Source organism: Crotalus tigris, unplaced genomic scaffold (assembly GCF_016545835.1).
Source record: "Crotalus tigris isolate CLP2741 ecotype Arizona unplaced genomic scaffold, ASM1654583v1 scf7180000017622.5263843, whole genome shotgun sequence".
NCBI classification, from domain to species: domain Eukaryota; kingdom Metazoa; phylum Chordata; class Lepidosauria; order Squamata; family Viperidae; genus Crotalus; species Crotalus tigris.
This window is the reverse complement of record NW_024096517.1, coordinates 2,027,853-2,046,030: the sequence shown is the minus strand read 5'-3', so window position 1 is coordinate 2,046,030 and position 18,178 is coordinate 2,027,853. Positions and strand designations below refer to the sequence as shown.

The following is an 18,178-nucleotide window of genomic DNA, read 5'->3' as shown; positions in this document are numbered from 1 at the left end:
AACTCTGATGGAGGTTGGTGCTAAGCTCCCATTACTCTTTCTGTGAAGTAAGATTTTCTAACATTAACAGAATAACAAGAGTTGGAAGGGACCTTGGAGGTCTTCTAGTCCAACCCACAGCTCAAGCAGGAAACCCTATACCACCTCAGACAGATGGCTGTCCAATCTCTTCTTGAAAACCAGTGTTGGAGCACCTACAACATCTGGAGGCAAGTCGTTCCATTGATTAATTGTTCTAGCTTCTAATTAGTTTTGAACTTCCCTCCTGTCGGTTTGAGGCTATGCCCCCGTGTTCTTGATTTTTGCTTTTTGCTTTAATCATATGCTTTGGTCCTATCGTTTCCAGGAATGTCTTCATCATAGGAATCCTGTTACTGTTGCTCTTCTACCGACACTCTCAATATTGTCGATAATCCTTTGTAAAATGCTGGATGTGGGTCAGTTAAATGCAAGAGCTTCACAAACAAACAAACCTGGCAAGTCTCATTTGCTAAACCTAGGCCTTTTATGTGATTTCCCAATGCTGAGCCTAATCATTACTGAAAACAGCTTTCTCTATTTTCCTCATTAGAAAACATCAAGGCAGTTTGTCTTAATCAGAGGAGGCTTGTTCAGTTAAAGACATTGCCATAATTTGCTTAGCCTAATTTGTTAAATAACAGAGATCTCTTTTTCCCTCTTTTTAGGTGAGCAATATCATGAGTTTTATCATGATTTTTTTTAAAAAAAAAATATATCGTATTCTCCTATTCTAAACTTGTCCACACAACAAAAGCAAAACCAGACTCACGTTACAGCATTAAAAGGACCCATATTGTTTCAGACTTGTTAACTGTACCAATTCTGTTGCAAACTAAGCCAATTTAGTTGTTTTGAGACAACTAAACAGAACAAACAGGATGTGAAATACACATACGTAGGCTACAAAACACAGTTTCCCAAACTGCAAGACTGTTGTAGAAGTATTGTAACAGAATTCTGATGCTCTTTTGACATCTTTAATTGCTTCGTCTCTATACAGAGGCATCCCTTCTATAGGATAATTCACAGAGGCTTAAACATAAAGCATCTGTATATTTTACATCCAGGTTTCACAAAATGTTCTATAAATTAATCAGTATGTTTTCTGTAGTTCTGAAACAGCTATGAAAAGCAACTTTCTCTCGATGCAACATAATACAGCTTGGAAAGCTATATTGGAAAAAAAAACGGGCTGAGTGTAATGCCTCCAATCATTTATGAAATATAGTATAACTAGTCTAACTCAAGCTGTGACTTTGTGACACAGAAGTTAACAGTACAAAAAAGGCCCCCCTCTTTAATAATGTCAACTATAAAAAAGTCCAACTGCTGGTACTGAGATCAAAATGTTAAATGGCATATAAATTCAATGAAGGTGGTGTTTAGGGAAGAATAATTCCCAGTTTACATGCTCGTGAACTCTGTCGGGGGGACTCTGCCCTAACTAAATCTTCATTTATAGATTATGGATGTGGAGTTGTTTATTTTTTAATAGGATGGAACCTGCTTTTGCAGATGGAGTGGCAGCATTTGTGCCTCAGAGACTTGGAATTTTACTAAAGTATTGGGCTAAACACCTACACCCCCAGTCACATCACTGTGAATAATTAAACGATGCAGGAAAGAAACTTGGTCTGTGTGTGTGTGTGTGTGGGAAGACTCTGAAAGGAGACTAAATGCAATGGTGTTTTGAACATGAAAAATTTGGGCAGAATGTTTTTGCTAATCCTCGACAATCCGTAAGGGGAAAAAAAAAACCCACAATGTGGAGATAGTTAAGTATATAGTGAAGGAAAAAATGCATACGTCTGGCTTGCACCATTTCTTGGGGCAAAGTCTACTTAGAATACAGACCTGGTTTGGTTGAGTTTCATCATTGTGGGTGATTCTTTTTTATTTTGGACAGATAAATAATTATGATTTTACTTTCCAGGCCCAGCTTGGGAGACAAGTACTAAGAATCTATTCACTTTTTCTTCAACCAAGTAGCTATTCTGTAGCTATGTAGCACTTTCATTTCCAGTACAAAAAAACCCAACAAAAATGCAAAACATTAAACCAAAATAATAATAAAAAAACCCTTTCTTGGTCCTTGGTATCTTTGAGATCTTGGTTAATTATGGATATAGTTTTATATATAAAATAATTTTATTGCCATCTAAAGGAATGACCCTGAATTAAGCACACTTCTGAATCAACATGTCTATCAACATAAAATATTTCTTTTTTAAGGAAGGGAAAAATAAAATAGCTTCTCTATAGTTGATCTGAAAGCACTGAGACCAATTTTTTAGAGTGTTCACATTTAAATGTGCACCTTTCATGTTCAAAATGTTGACGGTTGATATTTTGGGATAACATTTTCCCTAAATAGAGAAAGTAGAGAAAAGAGGGTGTGCTGGAAAGAGGAACAAATTGTTAACACCAAAGCACAAGTACCAAATTTAATTTAAACCGCAATTTGTTTTCTAGGTTCAACTGCTGAAAGTCTAATACAGTGTGACAAATCCAGTCAAGCTCATAAAGGTTTATATTTACCAATATTGCATGGTTTGCTCACTTTACAAATACAATTTATGATATAAACATATTTTTATAGGAGCTTTTCACATGCTAGTGATTTAAAAACTAAAAAACCCCAAACAATCTGGGTTAATTGATTATGCATTAGCAAGTCAGCCTTGATTGTTGGTGACCACCTAGAGATATTGCATTTGGGAACTCTACAGTGTCCCCAATGTCATACCAATTTGATACTTAGTTGGGTAAAAAGACAAGATAAAGATGATGCCCAGTTGTGGAATTTTATATATAAATCTAATTACAGTTCCAAGAGACTTATTCAGCTTCATAACTAACACATGAATAATCACCATTATGCCATCACAACGTATGTTGTTTGGTAGGTTGTACAATATGGTCTAGTTTGGAAGAGACACGTTTGAGAAAATTAATAGAGTTTATAGAGTTAGAATTATAAACCTAAATAAATCCTTCACAGTCAGGACACAATGCCTTGAACATATACTACAGTATGAATGGGTTGCTACAGATTAATGTTAAACATCAGTACAAGTATAGAACCAATCTCTTAATTTAATCATAAATTATACTTAAGATTGTCAGATTAGATTAGGACTCTCCATTTTCTGACAGGGAGTCCCATCCCTGGCTTTTATAAGGGTCCTGACTTCTAACTTATTGGGGGAAAATTGATCAAAGATAATGTCTTTCTTAGGAACACTGTTTCTTGAACATCTTCTAAGCCAATGTTTCATGCAGACAGCATGTATAGACTTCAAGCAACCTGGAATTAAGGATAAACTTCCTGACAGGGAGAACAATTAACCAGTGGAACAGCTTGCCTCCAGAAATCGTGGGTGCTCCATCACTGAAGATTTTTAAGAAGAGGCTAGATAGTCACTTATCTGAGATCATATAGGTTCTCCTGCTTGAGCAGGGGGCTGGACTAGAAGACCTCCAAGGTTCTATTCTATTTTATTCTGTCCTATCCTATCCTATCTTATCCTATCCTATCCAGAATGCAACACACATGACTTCAAGCCCAAGAATTTCCCAGTCTGATATGCTGGCTGGAGAATTCTGGGAGTTAAAATCCATATAAATCCATTAAAACTGCCAAGTTTGAGCAGCACTGATCTGGACAGATTGCTTTGTGCTCTCAATGCCTATTATATTCATTTTATAGAAGAGGGTTGGTTTAGAAATAACAGAGAAATAACAAATAAAAGAGGGCTGGTTTAGAAATAAATAATTTCAACAAAGACAGTATCTTCAGAGAATCAAATGGACTCAAGTCAGCTTTGAGTTCTCTCTTCTATTGTATTCCTGTCTGTTCTACAGAAATTGAGTTGCGCCATGGAGTAAAAAGCAAGTGGGGAGTTGAAAGGATGCAGACACATGCACGCACACCTACAGAGATGGACCAGAAACTAACTAAAGTACTTTTCTTTCTGAAGACAGTTTGTGATTAAAATTCATGCTGTGAAGATTTTATTTAGTTTTGCTTTATTCTCGGTGACAAAAACAGACCAAGCAGTTTACATGCCACTGGAATTAGGAGGTAAGTCCCAGAACTGAGTACTTATTTCAAGTGTTTTTTTCTGGTTTCTGGCTGTTTAGGTATCTAAGTTATTCATATCAGCAGGCAGGCCAGGGATGAACAACAGCCTTCAGGAGCAAAGACAGAGAGAGACGAGTTTCATTATCAAATATTATTCCAAGTAAATAAAGCCAATAGGTGTTCATATAATCCCGGGGTACATGTACTGCTTTTCAAATTCAATTATTATTTCACTTTTTGCAATACTTCTGATTTCTTGGCCATTAATTTTGTTTTTTTAACAGCTTAGGAAAAAAAAAACAAGTTAAAAAAGGCTTTACAAAAGAGGAAACAGTTTCGTCCTCTCACAAAGACGAATGAGAACCAGGGAGAGCCTCCTGTGGATTAGGTCTGTTAAAAATCAGATTATTTCCATGGCAATCTTTCATTATTCACCTGCCAGTAAAATATGTACTCGCATTGTCTCTGTTTGAATGCCTATTTTTATCCATCAGAGGGGATATGATCATTTCTGCATTTTATTACTCCGTTTCTTGAAGATCTCTCCCCCACCTCCCTCCATGTGAAGCAAGCTTTTCTTTTCTCAAAACTGGGCCATGTGCCTCTAAGGAGAAAGTAGTATTATGACTCCCACCTTTTTCCTCTTCCCCCCCCCCCCCCCCGCATCTCTGAGCCCTGCTATGCCCAGAAGTGCTTCCACTCAAGCTGGACCATCAAATCAATTATCTCAGCAGTCTGCTTTCTAAACATGAACGGCAATGAATGACAACAGGCGAAGCCAACTTCAACCAGGATTTGTCACCGACAATGAAATGTTTTTGAATAGACACAGCAAGATGAATGAGGCTGGTAATTTGGCCAAATTCTTCCCCCTCACAAATGCACTGTTTGTCACGGAATAGGATTGGGTCCCCCCCCCCCCGCTTTTTAATAGAGGTTATATCTTTCTGGAGTCAAAGTCACAAAGAATAGAAGGGAGAAATGGTATTAAGAACCATTTTAGCTACACGGGTATGTCCTTCTGACCTCGTCTTTGGATTGCTTTGGCCTTGCAGGGAGTACCGTCAAAGAGAAACACGTTTCACCGCCTCGAGTTAAAATTCTTTTTCTGGTACTTTTAGAAAATTCATTTGTTTCCTGCTGCCAAGCACTCAGTTCAAGGAAGTATTTTGTTTTCCTTCATTTTTTTTTCTTTTCTTTTTTTTGAATTGCCTTCCTGGAGAGGCGATCAGCTTTTTAGTGTTTGATGAAACTCTTCTTTGACCCAACTCTTCATGTGTATGGTTTTATTTCTGTTTCTTATTTGATGGCCAGTTTGCTTGATGCTTTAGGGTTATGGTTTATGTGGTTAATTATAAACATGATGGTACAATGCTCAGTTAATCTTGAGAAATGAATAAATAAATGACAGTGATCTGGTGTGCTGCAGCTGCCAAAAAAGCCAACACAGTGCTAGGCTGCATTAACAGAGGGATAGAATCAAGATCACGTGAAGTATTAATACCACTTTACAATGCCTTGGTAAGGCCACACTTGGAATGCTGCATCCAGTTTTGGTCACCACAATGTAAAAAAAGATGTTGAGACTCTAGAAAGAGTACAGAGAAGAGCAACAAACATGATTAGGGGACTGGAGGCTAAGCATATAAGGAACGGCTGCTGGAATTGGGTATGTCTAGTTTAATGAAGAGAAGGACGAGGGGGGACATGATAGCAGTGTTCCAATATCTCAGGGGCTGCCACAAAGAAGAGGGAATCAAGCTATTCTCCAAAGCCCCTGAAGGCAGGACAAGAAGCAATGGGTGGAAACTAACCAAAGAGAGAAGCAACCTAGAACTAAGGAGAAACTTCCTGCAGTTAGAACAATTAACCAGTGAAACAACCTGCCTCCAGAAGCGGTGAATGCTCCAACACTGGAAGTTTTTAAGAAGAGACTGGACAGCCATTTGTCCAAAATGGTATAGGGTTTCCTGCCTGAGCAGGGGGTTGGACTAGATGACCTCCAAGGTCCATTCCAACTTTATCATTATCACCATTGATTGATTGGTAGGGTGACTTTCAATTTTTGGTTATTCACACTTTCACTGTGACGTACACACCTGATATTTTTTTATATTAAAAAGGGTGGGGCACTTATTGAAAAGATCTTACATCTAGATCAGCTCAGATTGATTCCCTATCTGGAAAATAACACCAGGTTCCTATTTCACATAAACTGGGCTCCGAATACAGAATTATTCATTTCAGACTATTTATATGGTAACAATGTGAAAGAAATATTCCTTTTCAGCCCCATGTCTCTCAGCATTTGAAGGGAGAACATTTTATGTGTGGTCTCTGGATGATGAGCAGAAATACGTTTGAGAGAATAAATTACAGAAGGCAGCAATGCAAGTCAAGTTTGCCAGCAATTCAGAAAGTCTGAAACATATTCAGAAAGCTCAGGTGTTAATTCCAATTCTGTTTCGTGCTATGCCTTGAAATACAGAATTCAGTGACCCTGGAAAGAAAGATTGAACTACTTGTTCCACAGAATTAATTCCAACCATATAGGCAGTACTTTCTTTCCATGGCCAGGGCTCAAAATACAATGGCTTAATGGATTTCCTTTATAGATGAACTCATTTTCACCCGATATATATCAATTTCACTATATATATATATATATATATATATATATATATATATATATACATACATACATACATACATACATATACATATATACATATACATATATATACACACACATACATACACACATACACATACACACACACACACACACACACACACCTTCCCTTTGCACATAGGTCACAATGTTATAACCCTGAAAATAGGCATATTATAGCTAAGTGCTTTGAACAGAACTAACTATACTCCAGTTACTTAGAATTCGTAACACAAATGCACCAATTTTCATAATTTTGTCCTTGGTCAATAAACTGACAGATACTTTTAATATTTTTAAGTATTTTCTCAATTATCATATTCACAGATGCTCGAGATGTCGGGATTGCAGGAAAGAAAGCCAATAATTGTCTGAAAAGAGAGTTTACTGATCTCTCTCTCTCTCTCTCTCTCTCTCTCTCTCAACTTCCTGCATGCATCACACTCATTTATGAGAAATTAATAGAGGTCAGGAGGAAAGGAGAAATGTAGCTGTGTATGGTCCCCTCCCTCCCTCTCTACTCTGCCAGTTGCTATGACAGAAGAGGACAGATGCTCCCATGGGTTGGCAACTGGTTAAAAAATAAGAAAGAGAGAATAAGGATTAAAAGACAATGGAAATATGGAAGAGATTTTAGATACCATCTAACCCAGTGGTTCTCAACCTGCCGCAACCCCCAACCGGTCGTAAGTCGAGGACTACCCAACCAGTCGTAAGTCGAGGACTTTCCCTGCCTGGGAGCGCTGCACATGCATGGTGCCACCCCCTGCGCCACCCGAGGTGTAGCTGGCAAGTGGCAGAGATGGCGCAGGCCGACCACCGGCTGGGCCACCAGCTGGCCCAGCCCAAGGGAGATAAGGCACCCACCGGGCCCCACGCGCGCCAGCAACCCTCCCTGCGCCTGCCAGCCTCCCACTTCTCACCTCTGGCCCTCTTTTACTTACATTTTTAGTAGTTGCTCAGCAAGGAGGGGTGGAAACTTCCAGACAGCTCGCCTTCGCTGCAGACAACTCGCAGCACTGTTTGCAGAATGGGACTTTTGGTGGGCTCAGCAGAGCAGAGACAGCCTGGACAATTTCTATTGGCTTTTGAAAGCCAATAGAATTAGACTCTATTCAAGAGAGTCTATTCTATTGGCTTTCAAAAGCCAATAGAATAAAAGGGAGTAGCACAGCTAAGGAAAAGGGGAAAAAATGGTGGACTGCGTTGTTTGGCGACCCCCGTGAAATGGTCATTCAACCCCAAATGGGGTCCCGACCCACAGGTTGAGAACCGCTGATCTAACCCAACCCCTGCTCAGTGCAAGATCTACTATAGACTAGCCAGCAGATGAACATCAAGCTTATTTGAAAAACACCAAACATAACTTGTACAATCAATAAATTTCTCCTGAAGTCTACCTAAACTTAGCGTGAGAATCAAGGTTATTGAGCCCAGAGCCGATAAAGAATTGGCGGGCTGAAGAACTGGAGAGGAAGTCTGCACTTCAAGCAAATTTGGGAATGTGATTTATGACTGTTAATTGGAGGAGGGAATTGTGCTTTGATACTATGTGCCTAGGGAGGGGAATTCAGTTTTTGGCTTCAATTATGCAGTGCCGATATTATGCTACTCGAACAAAAGATTCTTTAAGGTAAACAATGCCTCAAAGTTCTTTTGAAGAGTTTCATCTGTCAGAACCATAACAGAGAGTTTCTGACAGTGTCCTTCATTCTATTATCTTCTATTAAAGTCACATTGTATTACATGGTGAGGCATGTCTGTGGCCCAAACTGCTAACTCTAAAAAAGCAAGGTTACAGATACCTTTTGTTGAGTACACTGTTAGAGGGAGCATGCTTGGCATTCACAGAATTTGTATTTGTGGGAGCTATTTTGGTAGCCTTTGCGAACAATAGAGCAACAGGCAGGTTGCAGAAAATATTTATAAGCATTTGATGGCTTCCCATTTATATGATGAAAGGGAGTAGAGTACTTTTGAGTGTTCTTTTCAAATGAAATGTTATTTTTTTTTTCAAAACAATAGTGGGCAACTGAGTATGAGTCAGGTTACCATTCAGAACGATGGTTGGGGAGGAGGTGAAGTTTTTGCCTGAAGTCTCGGGGACTTAAAAGAACTTCAGTGATTTGAACAGTAGCCTTAATGGGACTCTTTTACTTGTCCCATTAAGCGAGAATAAGCAACTTGCAAAAAAAAAAAAAAAGTCTTGCCGTTTACAGAAATCACATACAAGTTTCTTTGAAAGATAGACATCTGTGCCGGGATACAAACTACACTATTAATGCTGCCATGAGACAATGCAAACAAACAGGCAAAAACAAAACAAAACGTATTATGTTTTTAGAAGCTGGATTTCATCAATTTGTATGAGTCAATTAATGTTTATAGTGACAATAGCAGATGAATCATTGTGCAAGAAAATCCCATGGTGGACTTTCCCTCTGTGATTAGTGCATAAGTGACGTTAAGGATGGATTGTTTTAATGAGTGGTTGATGAACTCATTTCTATGAGGTCAGAAGTATCAGCTAATGAAACCATCTGGTGAAATGGCCAAGGCTCCTGAAGGCAGGACAAGAAGCAGCGGTTGGAAACTAATCAAAGAGAGAAGCAACCTAGAACTAAGGAGAAACTTCCTGACAGTTAGAACAATTAACCAGTGGAACAACCTGCCTCCAGAAGTTGTGAATGCTCCAATACTGGAAGTTTTTAAGAAGAGATTGGACAACCATTTATTTCCTGCCTGAGCAGGGAGTTGGACTAGAAGACTTCCAAGTTCAGACCTGAAATGGTTAGGGGTGCCTTCTCTCTGATCTGTCATGTTGTAAGACAGCAACAGTTCAAGTAGCTGTTCTAATCTAGGGCAGTGGTTCTCAACCTGTGGGTCAGGACCCCATTTAGGGTCGAACGACCATTTCACAGGGGTCGCCAAACAATGCAGTCCGCCATTTTTTTCCCCCTTTTCCTTAGCTGTGCTACTCCCTTTTATTCTATTGGCTTTTGAAAGCCATAGAATAGACTCTCTTGAATAGAGTCTAATTCTATTGGCTTTCAAAAGCCAATAGGAATTGTCCAGGCTGTCTCTGCCCTGCTGAGCCCGCCAAAAGTCCCATTCTGCAAACGGTGCTGCACCACTTGAGTAGTCCTCAGCTTACGACCGGTGGCGGCATTAAAAAGGTTGAGAATCACTGATCTAGGGGAAAGCAAAGAATCACCAGTTTTGATGTCTCTTTGCTGCCATCGACAGGTCTTCTAGATCTCTGCAATTTAGCTCTAGTAGCCCTTGCCTCCATCTGCCTCTCACACCGAAGTTGCAAGTTTTCCAGCAGTCACTTTAACAATAACCTGATGTTTGCCGACATCAGGTTATTTCTGTTTCCAGTGAAATATGACATAAATCATCATTATTTGCCTTTCAGGCAGGGATGGAAACTTGCTTTCCACTGGTTCTTTTCCCCACTAATTGAAGGATTTTATGTGGCTATCATTGTAGAATTGCTGTCTTTGGGCTGAGTGCTGGGAAGTATTACTGATAGTTGCTATCGTTTCATTCAATTCTGTTTATATTTCTAGCTTCAACTTTCATGCTTTTTAAGAATTGTCCTAAAAGACAGAACGGAGCAAGAGAGATAAGTGAAATACATCTTCTGTCCAGGTTTGGCCACAATTTTAAGAGCAGGAAAAGAGAGCAGGTCTTCCCTTCTTAATCATCTAAGAATCTCTCTTTGGTTCACATTCATTTTCCCAACTCAGAGATAAGTGCTTTGGCACATCTCTATAAATAGAAAGTCAGAAAAGGCAAACAGAAGGAAATAATAAAAAAAAGCTAAAACAGCTTAGAGTAGGTCAAACCCACTAGCAAACAATCTGTACAAGCACATCACTGTCTGCCATATGTTAAAAGATAAATGTTTCAGAAAGCTGTTTAAGAGCACAGGTGCAACTTGCAAATGCTTGGCCTTAATATCAGTTGACAAGGTCTTTCCTTCATCCCCCTAGGCCCCTTGCTACAGCTGCTTTATTTTATCCATATGGAATAAAACATCGCCCATGGTTTCCCTAACATACAATCCAGTGGTTTTTAATTTGTTTGCTGGTCCTTCCTGATGTTCCATTCCTTGCCATCTTCTAGAAACACGATTATGACTTTCACTCTGTTAGTTTGATTACTGCCAGGGTGATCTCTCTTCACTATGTCACTGTCCATTAGGATAGTTCTAGCTGCCTGTTTTTGTATGCTTATGTCAGGGTCCAAAAACCAAGAAAGACAGGGTATGTTAACCATCTGGCTAGCGAACCCAATACTGAAGAAACTCTACCGTTTTGAAGTGCCATAAGAGATAAACTTTATTGAGTACACATCTGGCACTGAAAAGCAAAATCAACTCTAGTTTTCCTACACAAAAATCTGGTTAGTTAACAATACCTTTTGATAAACCCCATCCACCAAATCTTCTAGAGAGGAGCTATCTGGACCCTCTTCCTCCCAACCAAACTAAACTTTGGCATCTCTTGGTCCACTGCAGGCCCTCCCTCCTGGAAACTCAGAAATTTACTGCTGAGGGGAGAAGGGGGATGATGGCTCTGCAAACCTCTGCAAACTATTATGCAAAGATTAAGCCATTTCCCAGATAGATATGAAAAGTCTAAGAAGTATCCAGCATTCACCAAATTTCTTCAGAAATTGAATGGAAACATATTCAGCTTTCTCAGAATGCCAAGGATTTTCTGAGGAAGCTCACAATTATTGACACCTTATTGCAAAGTTCTCAAATTCCACCTATCACAGGTCTCTGTTTCTGCATATTTCTCCTGTGATTCCACTTAGACCTTTAAAGTCATTATATGTTCCACTTTGTGCTGCTGTATCGTACGAGACACTTGCAATGCATGTTCATTTTCCCAACTATATATTTAAAACCTTTTTTAAAAGGAGTATCTTCATATTCTCATATTATAAATATAAGACATTTCCAATTTCCTTTATTGTGTCATTTGTTATGCTGAGTACAACTGGATCTGGTTATTCATTCCCCCCTAAATCAAATTCTGACTGTTTAGAATTTCAATTTCACAAATTGAACCATATCTGGACCTGATATTTTTTCTTTCCACGTTCGCAAAGGATTAGCAATGAGCACAGGCATGCCAGGATACAAATTACAAGTGTATAGTGACCACAACAATATCTGACATTCAATTAAGCTTTTGTTATAAAGCAATTTCTTCGAAGTTCATACCTCAGGAGCTCAGAAAATAGTAGTTAGAAGATACTATTCATGAAATCAGCCTGATGCACAATAGAGGGTTGGTATGTATCGATCTGAATTAAAGAACTACAACCTTAATCTCCGATTCATCTTATTCAACACAATACCGGGTTCCCAATGGTTAAAGGAACACCTGCAGTCCTGCTCACCTGTTTGTCTGAAAGGATAAGTGACTAAGACCATTAGTATTGTCATGGTGGCGCAGTGGTTAGAACGCAGTACTGCAGGCTAACTCATGCTCACTGCCAGGAGTTCAATCCTGACCGACTCAAGGTTGACTTAGCCTTCCATCTTCCAGGCCAGTAAAATGAGGACCCGGATTGTTGGGGGCAAGAGGCTAACTCTGTAAACTGCTTAGAGAGGACTATAAAGCACTGTGAAGCGGTATATATGTCTAAGTGCTACTGCTATGGCTAACTCTGCCCACTGCCAGCAGTTTGATTCTGACTGGCTCAAGGTTGACTTAGCCTTCCATCCTTCCGAGGTTGGTAAAATGAGGACCCGGATTGATGGGGCAATATGTTAAAACTGTAAACCACTTAGAGAGGGCTGTAAAGCCCTGTGAAACAGCATATAAGTCTAATGTTATTGCTGTTGTCACATCTGTTCTTTGTAGTTATACCTAGCTCTGGTATTTCAATGTTTCATGTGAATATTTCTACTTGTACTCAAACTGTTGGTGCCTCATAAGGCAGAGAGATACTCTATTCATATCTACCATGGGCTTCCTTTAGATCTGTGATGAAAAAAATGCAGAATTAGAGAACTCATTGGTCTGATCCAGCAGATAACTATAACAGTAAAAGGCAAAGGCAAAGGAGTTCCTGCAGATTTTACACCGCTGGTCATTGCCAACTATAGGGGGTGGCGCTCATCTCCATTTGAAGGCCATTGAGCCATGGAGATCTAAGTCACAGAGTGCTGCTACCTTCCCCCCAAAGTGCTATCTATTTATCTACTTGCATTTGCATGCTTTCAAATTGGTTAGGTTGGCAGGAACCAATGTGAGGACAGGAGCTCACCCCATCTCATGGCGCTCGGATCTTGAATCTCGGCTGCCAGCTTTCCAGCCAACAAGCCCAGAATCATAACTGCTAGCCACCATGTCGTCCCAATCATAACAGTCAGAGTGTGAACTATAACTGGGAAAGAAAAAAAAATCATCCAATATTTCTCCTTCAGTTACTATCTTCAACACAACAAGATGCTCAAAAGTAGGTGTCTATATTGTTTCCCAAATACTGCAAACCTTTTCTGTTGCAAGGGTAGAAGATGTTGCATTTAGCATTTTAACATATTAATTGCTTGGGAATGCGACACTGCTTTATAACTTGCTTTAAGAATGAGAGGGGTTGCAATATCTGATAAAGTACTATAAATCAGAATAAACAGCTTCAACCCCCTGGATGCAGCAATACAATAAGTTTTGAACTGACTACAATTACTGGAGATAGGGAAGATCTGGATTCAATTGCAGGTAGCAACTAAACATATTGGGTCAAAGTTCTCTCTCTGGCAAGCCTATTTTGCATGATCTTAGTACAGCTTGATGAATTAAGAGAAAAAAAAAAACTGCTTTCAAATCAGTCCCCCAAAATGCACTGTGTTCTTACAGCCCTGCCTGGTAATCTTCCAAGGAGATGTTTATGTTTGCAATTTAATGTTTGGTAAGACAATGTTGCAATTTGAGATTTGCTAGAGCGTAATGCAATAATTACGGCTGAAAACTAGTGACAATGAAGTTCGACGTGTTCATTAGAGCATTTATTAGCTATAAGAAGTAGGCAATAGTGGAGACTATGAAGAAGCTACCCACCCGGTAAGCTTATTAAACAATTGGAGAACACTAATAGAATAAAAATATATACTTTAGTTTAGCTCATCCATCTCTTAAATACGCACAGACACACACCTAAAACAAGCATTTCCACCACAATCTGGGTTTAATATCGATACTGCCAATTCTCCCTTTTCTAAAATGCTAAATACTAATTAGTTCCAAACTCTTTCCTCAAGCACCATGCAAGATGCATCTGCTGAAGCAATTAGAATTAAAGATAAGATTCCGGTGGCTATTTTTCTTCTCTGCTCAGTATTATTTGGAACCAACTTAGTACTCTCTAAGCATACCAATAAAGCTGCTGTAAAAATCCCAGTGTTCTTACAATGGGAAATATTATTAGGTAACGGAGATCCAAAACAACAACAACAAAAACTCAATCCAATTCTAAATACAGAACTATTCACTGCTGGCCGTGCATGTGATATTTATACAACAATTCAACATTATTAATGACTAATTGTTAAGGCCAACGAGACTGCCATGGCATCAATTCATCTCCACTCTTTCCAGTGGCAGATGAGTCTTTTTCTGAAACACTCTTCACAAAAATAGAGAGGAGAAGTGCTTTGTTTCTGTCAAAACTGTGTTTCCATGGATCTAGCCATCTGTTTATAGAGTAAAACTTCTCTGTGTGTTCCGATGAAGGAGCGAACAGAAGACAAGAAATTTTTTACAGATAACATAGGTCTTCCACAGCTGTAATAAATTAGAAAGTGGTTGAAGTGATTGAGTGTTACCATATTGTGGTTCTCTAGGAGAAGAAACACCAGTGTCCAAGTTCCAAATAGCCACTTTGAGGATAAAATAACAGCCATCTCTTTGCTAGAAAAGATAACAATGATTGGGAAAGAATTTAAATTCCCACTCCAAATTTAGATTAAAGACTAGACATAGTCTTGATATTAAGATTTAGGAAACAACATCTTGGATCTGATCTTTTTGTTTTTGGACATACAGAGAAGCAACATGGTGTATTAAATTGTAATTGATGTTTTCAAACATGGCAAAATAATCCATTGATAAAAACTCTTGCATACTGCTGAAAACATTTTTTTAAAGTAATTGCATTCTTTCCCAGTCAGCTATATATATTAAGGGCTAAAGACAAGCCAGAGTTCTAATCAGCCATCATTCCACATCTGAAAATCTAAAATCACAACATACTTAGCAAAGTTACATGTCTTCGTTTCTATTTATAAAGGACTGTTGTATTCCAAGAACATGTTTTTTTTTTTAAAAAAAAAACATTTTGGAAAAAAATATGACTCAAGATACAACCCAGAATGGAGATGAGTGTTGCAAGTTCAAGTATAAAAAAGAAACTGTTCATGATTCACATAAGGAAAGATGGTGACAGCTGTATTACAGATGTCTACCATTATACATTTGTTCAGCATTCATGTTTTCTGACTGGAACTGGACATATTTAAAAAGAAATAAATAAAATGGTGAAAACATAATCTTGGGAGAAGGTTAGCACTTATGAAACTTTTTTTTTAGAATCACTATTCCATATTACGCAATTTGTAAGCAAAGAAATAAAATATACCAATGTATGATTCCAAATGTTATTTTGCACTGAACGAAACTGAACATCTGTTAAATATGCTATGCTTCTTTTTTTTTCAGAGAAAAAGATCAATAATGGAAGTGAAATGTTTTTATGGCCTCTCTCAGACATCAATGTTCTTTCCTAAAATGAGGAGAGAATGCACAAGGATGCACAATGGAAAAAACAGAAATCTTGCCTGTGAGAAAGCATATAGTTATAATGTAAATATTCCACCTGAGCTTCCCAGTTCTCATAGTGGGTTCTGTTACTCCTCCATCCACAGCTTAATCACAGAAATTTGTAGAAACAGTATGCCCTAATTCTCTACACAATATATCCTTTGTATCTAATTCTGGATTTCTGGATTAGAAGAAGCATAATAGGTTTTTATTAGGTTTATGGATAACACCAAGGACTAACGGAACCAGTAAAAGGTTGTATTTAGGATATATTATTTTTTTCACTTGGTATGATTTGGTTCTACACTAAAGTAGTATCTAACATCCTCCTGTGTATTAGCCTGATCCATATTGAGAATCATTGTATCTGGAAGCACTCAAGGAATTAAAATATCTCTACCCGTGTTATTGTTGTTGTTGTTAATTGCGAAGTCGTGTCGACCCATCGCGACCCCATGGACAACGTTCCTCCAGGTCTTCCTGTCCTCTACCATCTTCTGGAGTCCATTAAGTTCACGCCTACTGCTTCAGTGACTCATTCTCTGTCGTCCCCTTCAATCTTTCCCAGCATTAGGCCCTTCTCCAGTGAGTCCTTCCTTCTCATTAGGTGGCCAAAGTATTTGAGTTTCAACTTCAGGATCTGGCCTTCTAAACAGCAGTCAGAGTTGATCTCCTCTAGGACTGACCGGTTTGAATGCCTTGCAGTCCAAGGGACTCGCAGGAGTCTTCTCCAGCACCATAGTTCAAAGGCCTCAATTCTTTGGCGCTCAGCCTTTCTTATGGTCCAACTTTCACAGCCATACATTGCAACTGGGAAAACCTGTGTTATTATCATTTTTTATCTTCCTCCTCTTTCTCTTTGGAACTAGCTCTAAGCTTAGAAACTGAATCTGCAATAACAGCATTTGGTTTTCTGACAACAGATAGCTCGTATCCAACTTTCAATACTGAATGAGGCCTTCTTTGCAAGGTGTCATAAGCAATTCTCGCTCAGCTAAGCCTCTCTCCAACTTGCAAGGAGGGGAAGTAAAATGAGCAATACCTTAAGGACTGTTGGACAAAATCAATTAATAACACTGAAAAGTTGTCCCCCAAAGAGTTAGCAACGGCTGCAAGTTGATCCCCAACTTGCAATGGAGTTTTCTTGGTGTTGTAGGACTCTGAAGTAGCTTGCAGTGCTCTGCATAAATTAGCAACAGCAGTAGCACTTAGACTTATATACAGATTCATAGTGCTTTACAGCCCTTCTCTAAGTAGTTTACAGAGTCAGCCTCTTGCCCCCAACAAACTGGGTCCTCATTTTACCGACCTTGGAAGGATGGAAGGATGAGTCAATTTTAAGCCAGTCAGGATCGAACTCCTGGCAGTGAGCAGTGAGTTAGCCTGCAATACTGCATTCTAACCACTGCACCACCTATGGCTCAGAAAATTAGCATTTTCTCCCAGGAACAGTTTCCGGAGATCTACAAAATTAAGACAAAGTACATTTGCTTTTGGATCTGAATTTGGATTAGAGTTATAAGCTATTAAGAACACTCACCCTAAAGCACTGTCTATGGAGTATTGCTACTTATTCCTTTCCATATTTGCTCCTGATATAGGAAGCTAAATAGAGTACCTTGGAGTTGATAACCGGAGCAAATTGGGCAACTGATGGCTGTAACCATAAGTAACATGGGGACCTTATGGTTAGGACAACAGGGACTCACTAGGGCTATACTGCACATACCTGGAAAATCCAGGATGAATTGAAGTGTTTTAATTACACAAAGGCTGTTTTAAAGGTTCACGGCATTTTTCATAGGCTTCCCATTTTGTAATACCAGGAAACACTGCTGCTAATTTACAAGAAGGACCACAATTTGTTTCCTTCTGTACAACATGGTTTTTAATAATCAAGAAATATGAACACAAATACATAACTAATTTATGGCTGCAATTAATGCGGAAATAACTTTTTCCCCTAAAGTAGTCATAGTCTACTGATATAGCCAGCAATCTTGTGGGACACCTATACTTTTGAGGTGTCTATACTATTATTGTAAATTTCCATTCTGTAGCCAATAAAGATGCAATGGAGTAGGGAGCACTTTAAAATGTTATTCAGTCAGCATTATAGTTTTTGCATTTATTCATTTATTGAATTTAAACCTAGAGCTATCAAAAAAGACTCTTGAGAGTTTACAATATATCTAATTAAATGCAATACGATGATCTGTGATACAAATTAAACAAAAATATTTTTAAAAACAGCTTAACCATCTTCCCACTGCACACTAATTAGTAAATAACTAATGGCTTCATATTCTAAAAGATATCTGAAGTAGCTTATGTTTAAATAGCTGATAATTGGATCGATGGACAGATAGACCAATAGAAGATATGTAAATTTTCACAGAATTGTCACATAAAGCAGGTCAGTCAAGGTTGAGGGTAACTTCCATCCCTCTTACTTTCTGAAAATACTTCTTTCCTCACTTCTTTTCATATTAATAAGACACCTGCATCTGAACAGCATGAATTTTCTATAAAAATACTATTAAAACTTCAACTGGGTTT

The 18,178-nt window shown here is 38.6% G+C and overlaps 1 protein-coding gene across 6 annotated transcripts in view; it reads right to left on the bottom strand.

Moving 5' to 3' along the window:
- The window catches only part of DIAPH2 (diaphanous related formin 2), a 245,997-nt gene that overhangs the window by 38,823 nt on the left and 188,996 nt on the right, over positions 1-18,178 (bottom strand). Inside the window, exon 29 of one of the 6 annotated variants that reach the window (XM_039330129.1) lies at positions 17,003-17,082. The exons of the other annotated variants lie outside the window; for them this stretch is intronic. Within the exon in view, the coding sequence (XP_039186063.1) occupies positions 17,018-17,082 (65 nt within the window). The 3' untranslated portion in view covers positions 17,003-17,017. Of the gene's footprint in view, positions 1-17,002; positions 17,083-18,178 lie in introns of those variants that run through there. 6 annotated transcript variants of the gene reach the window in all.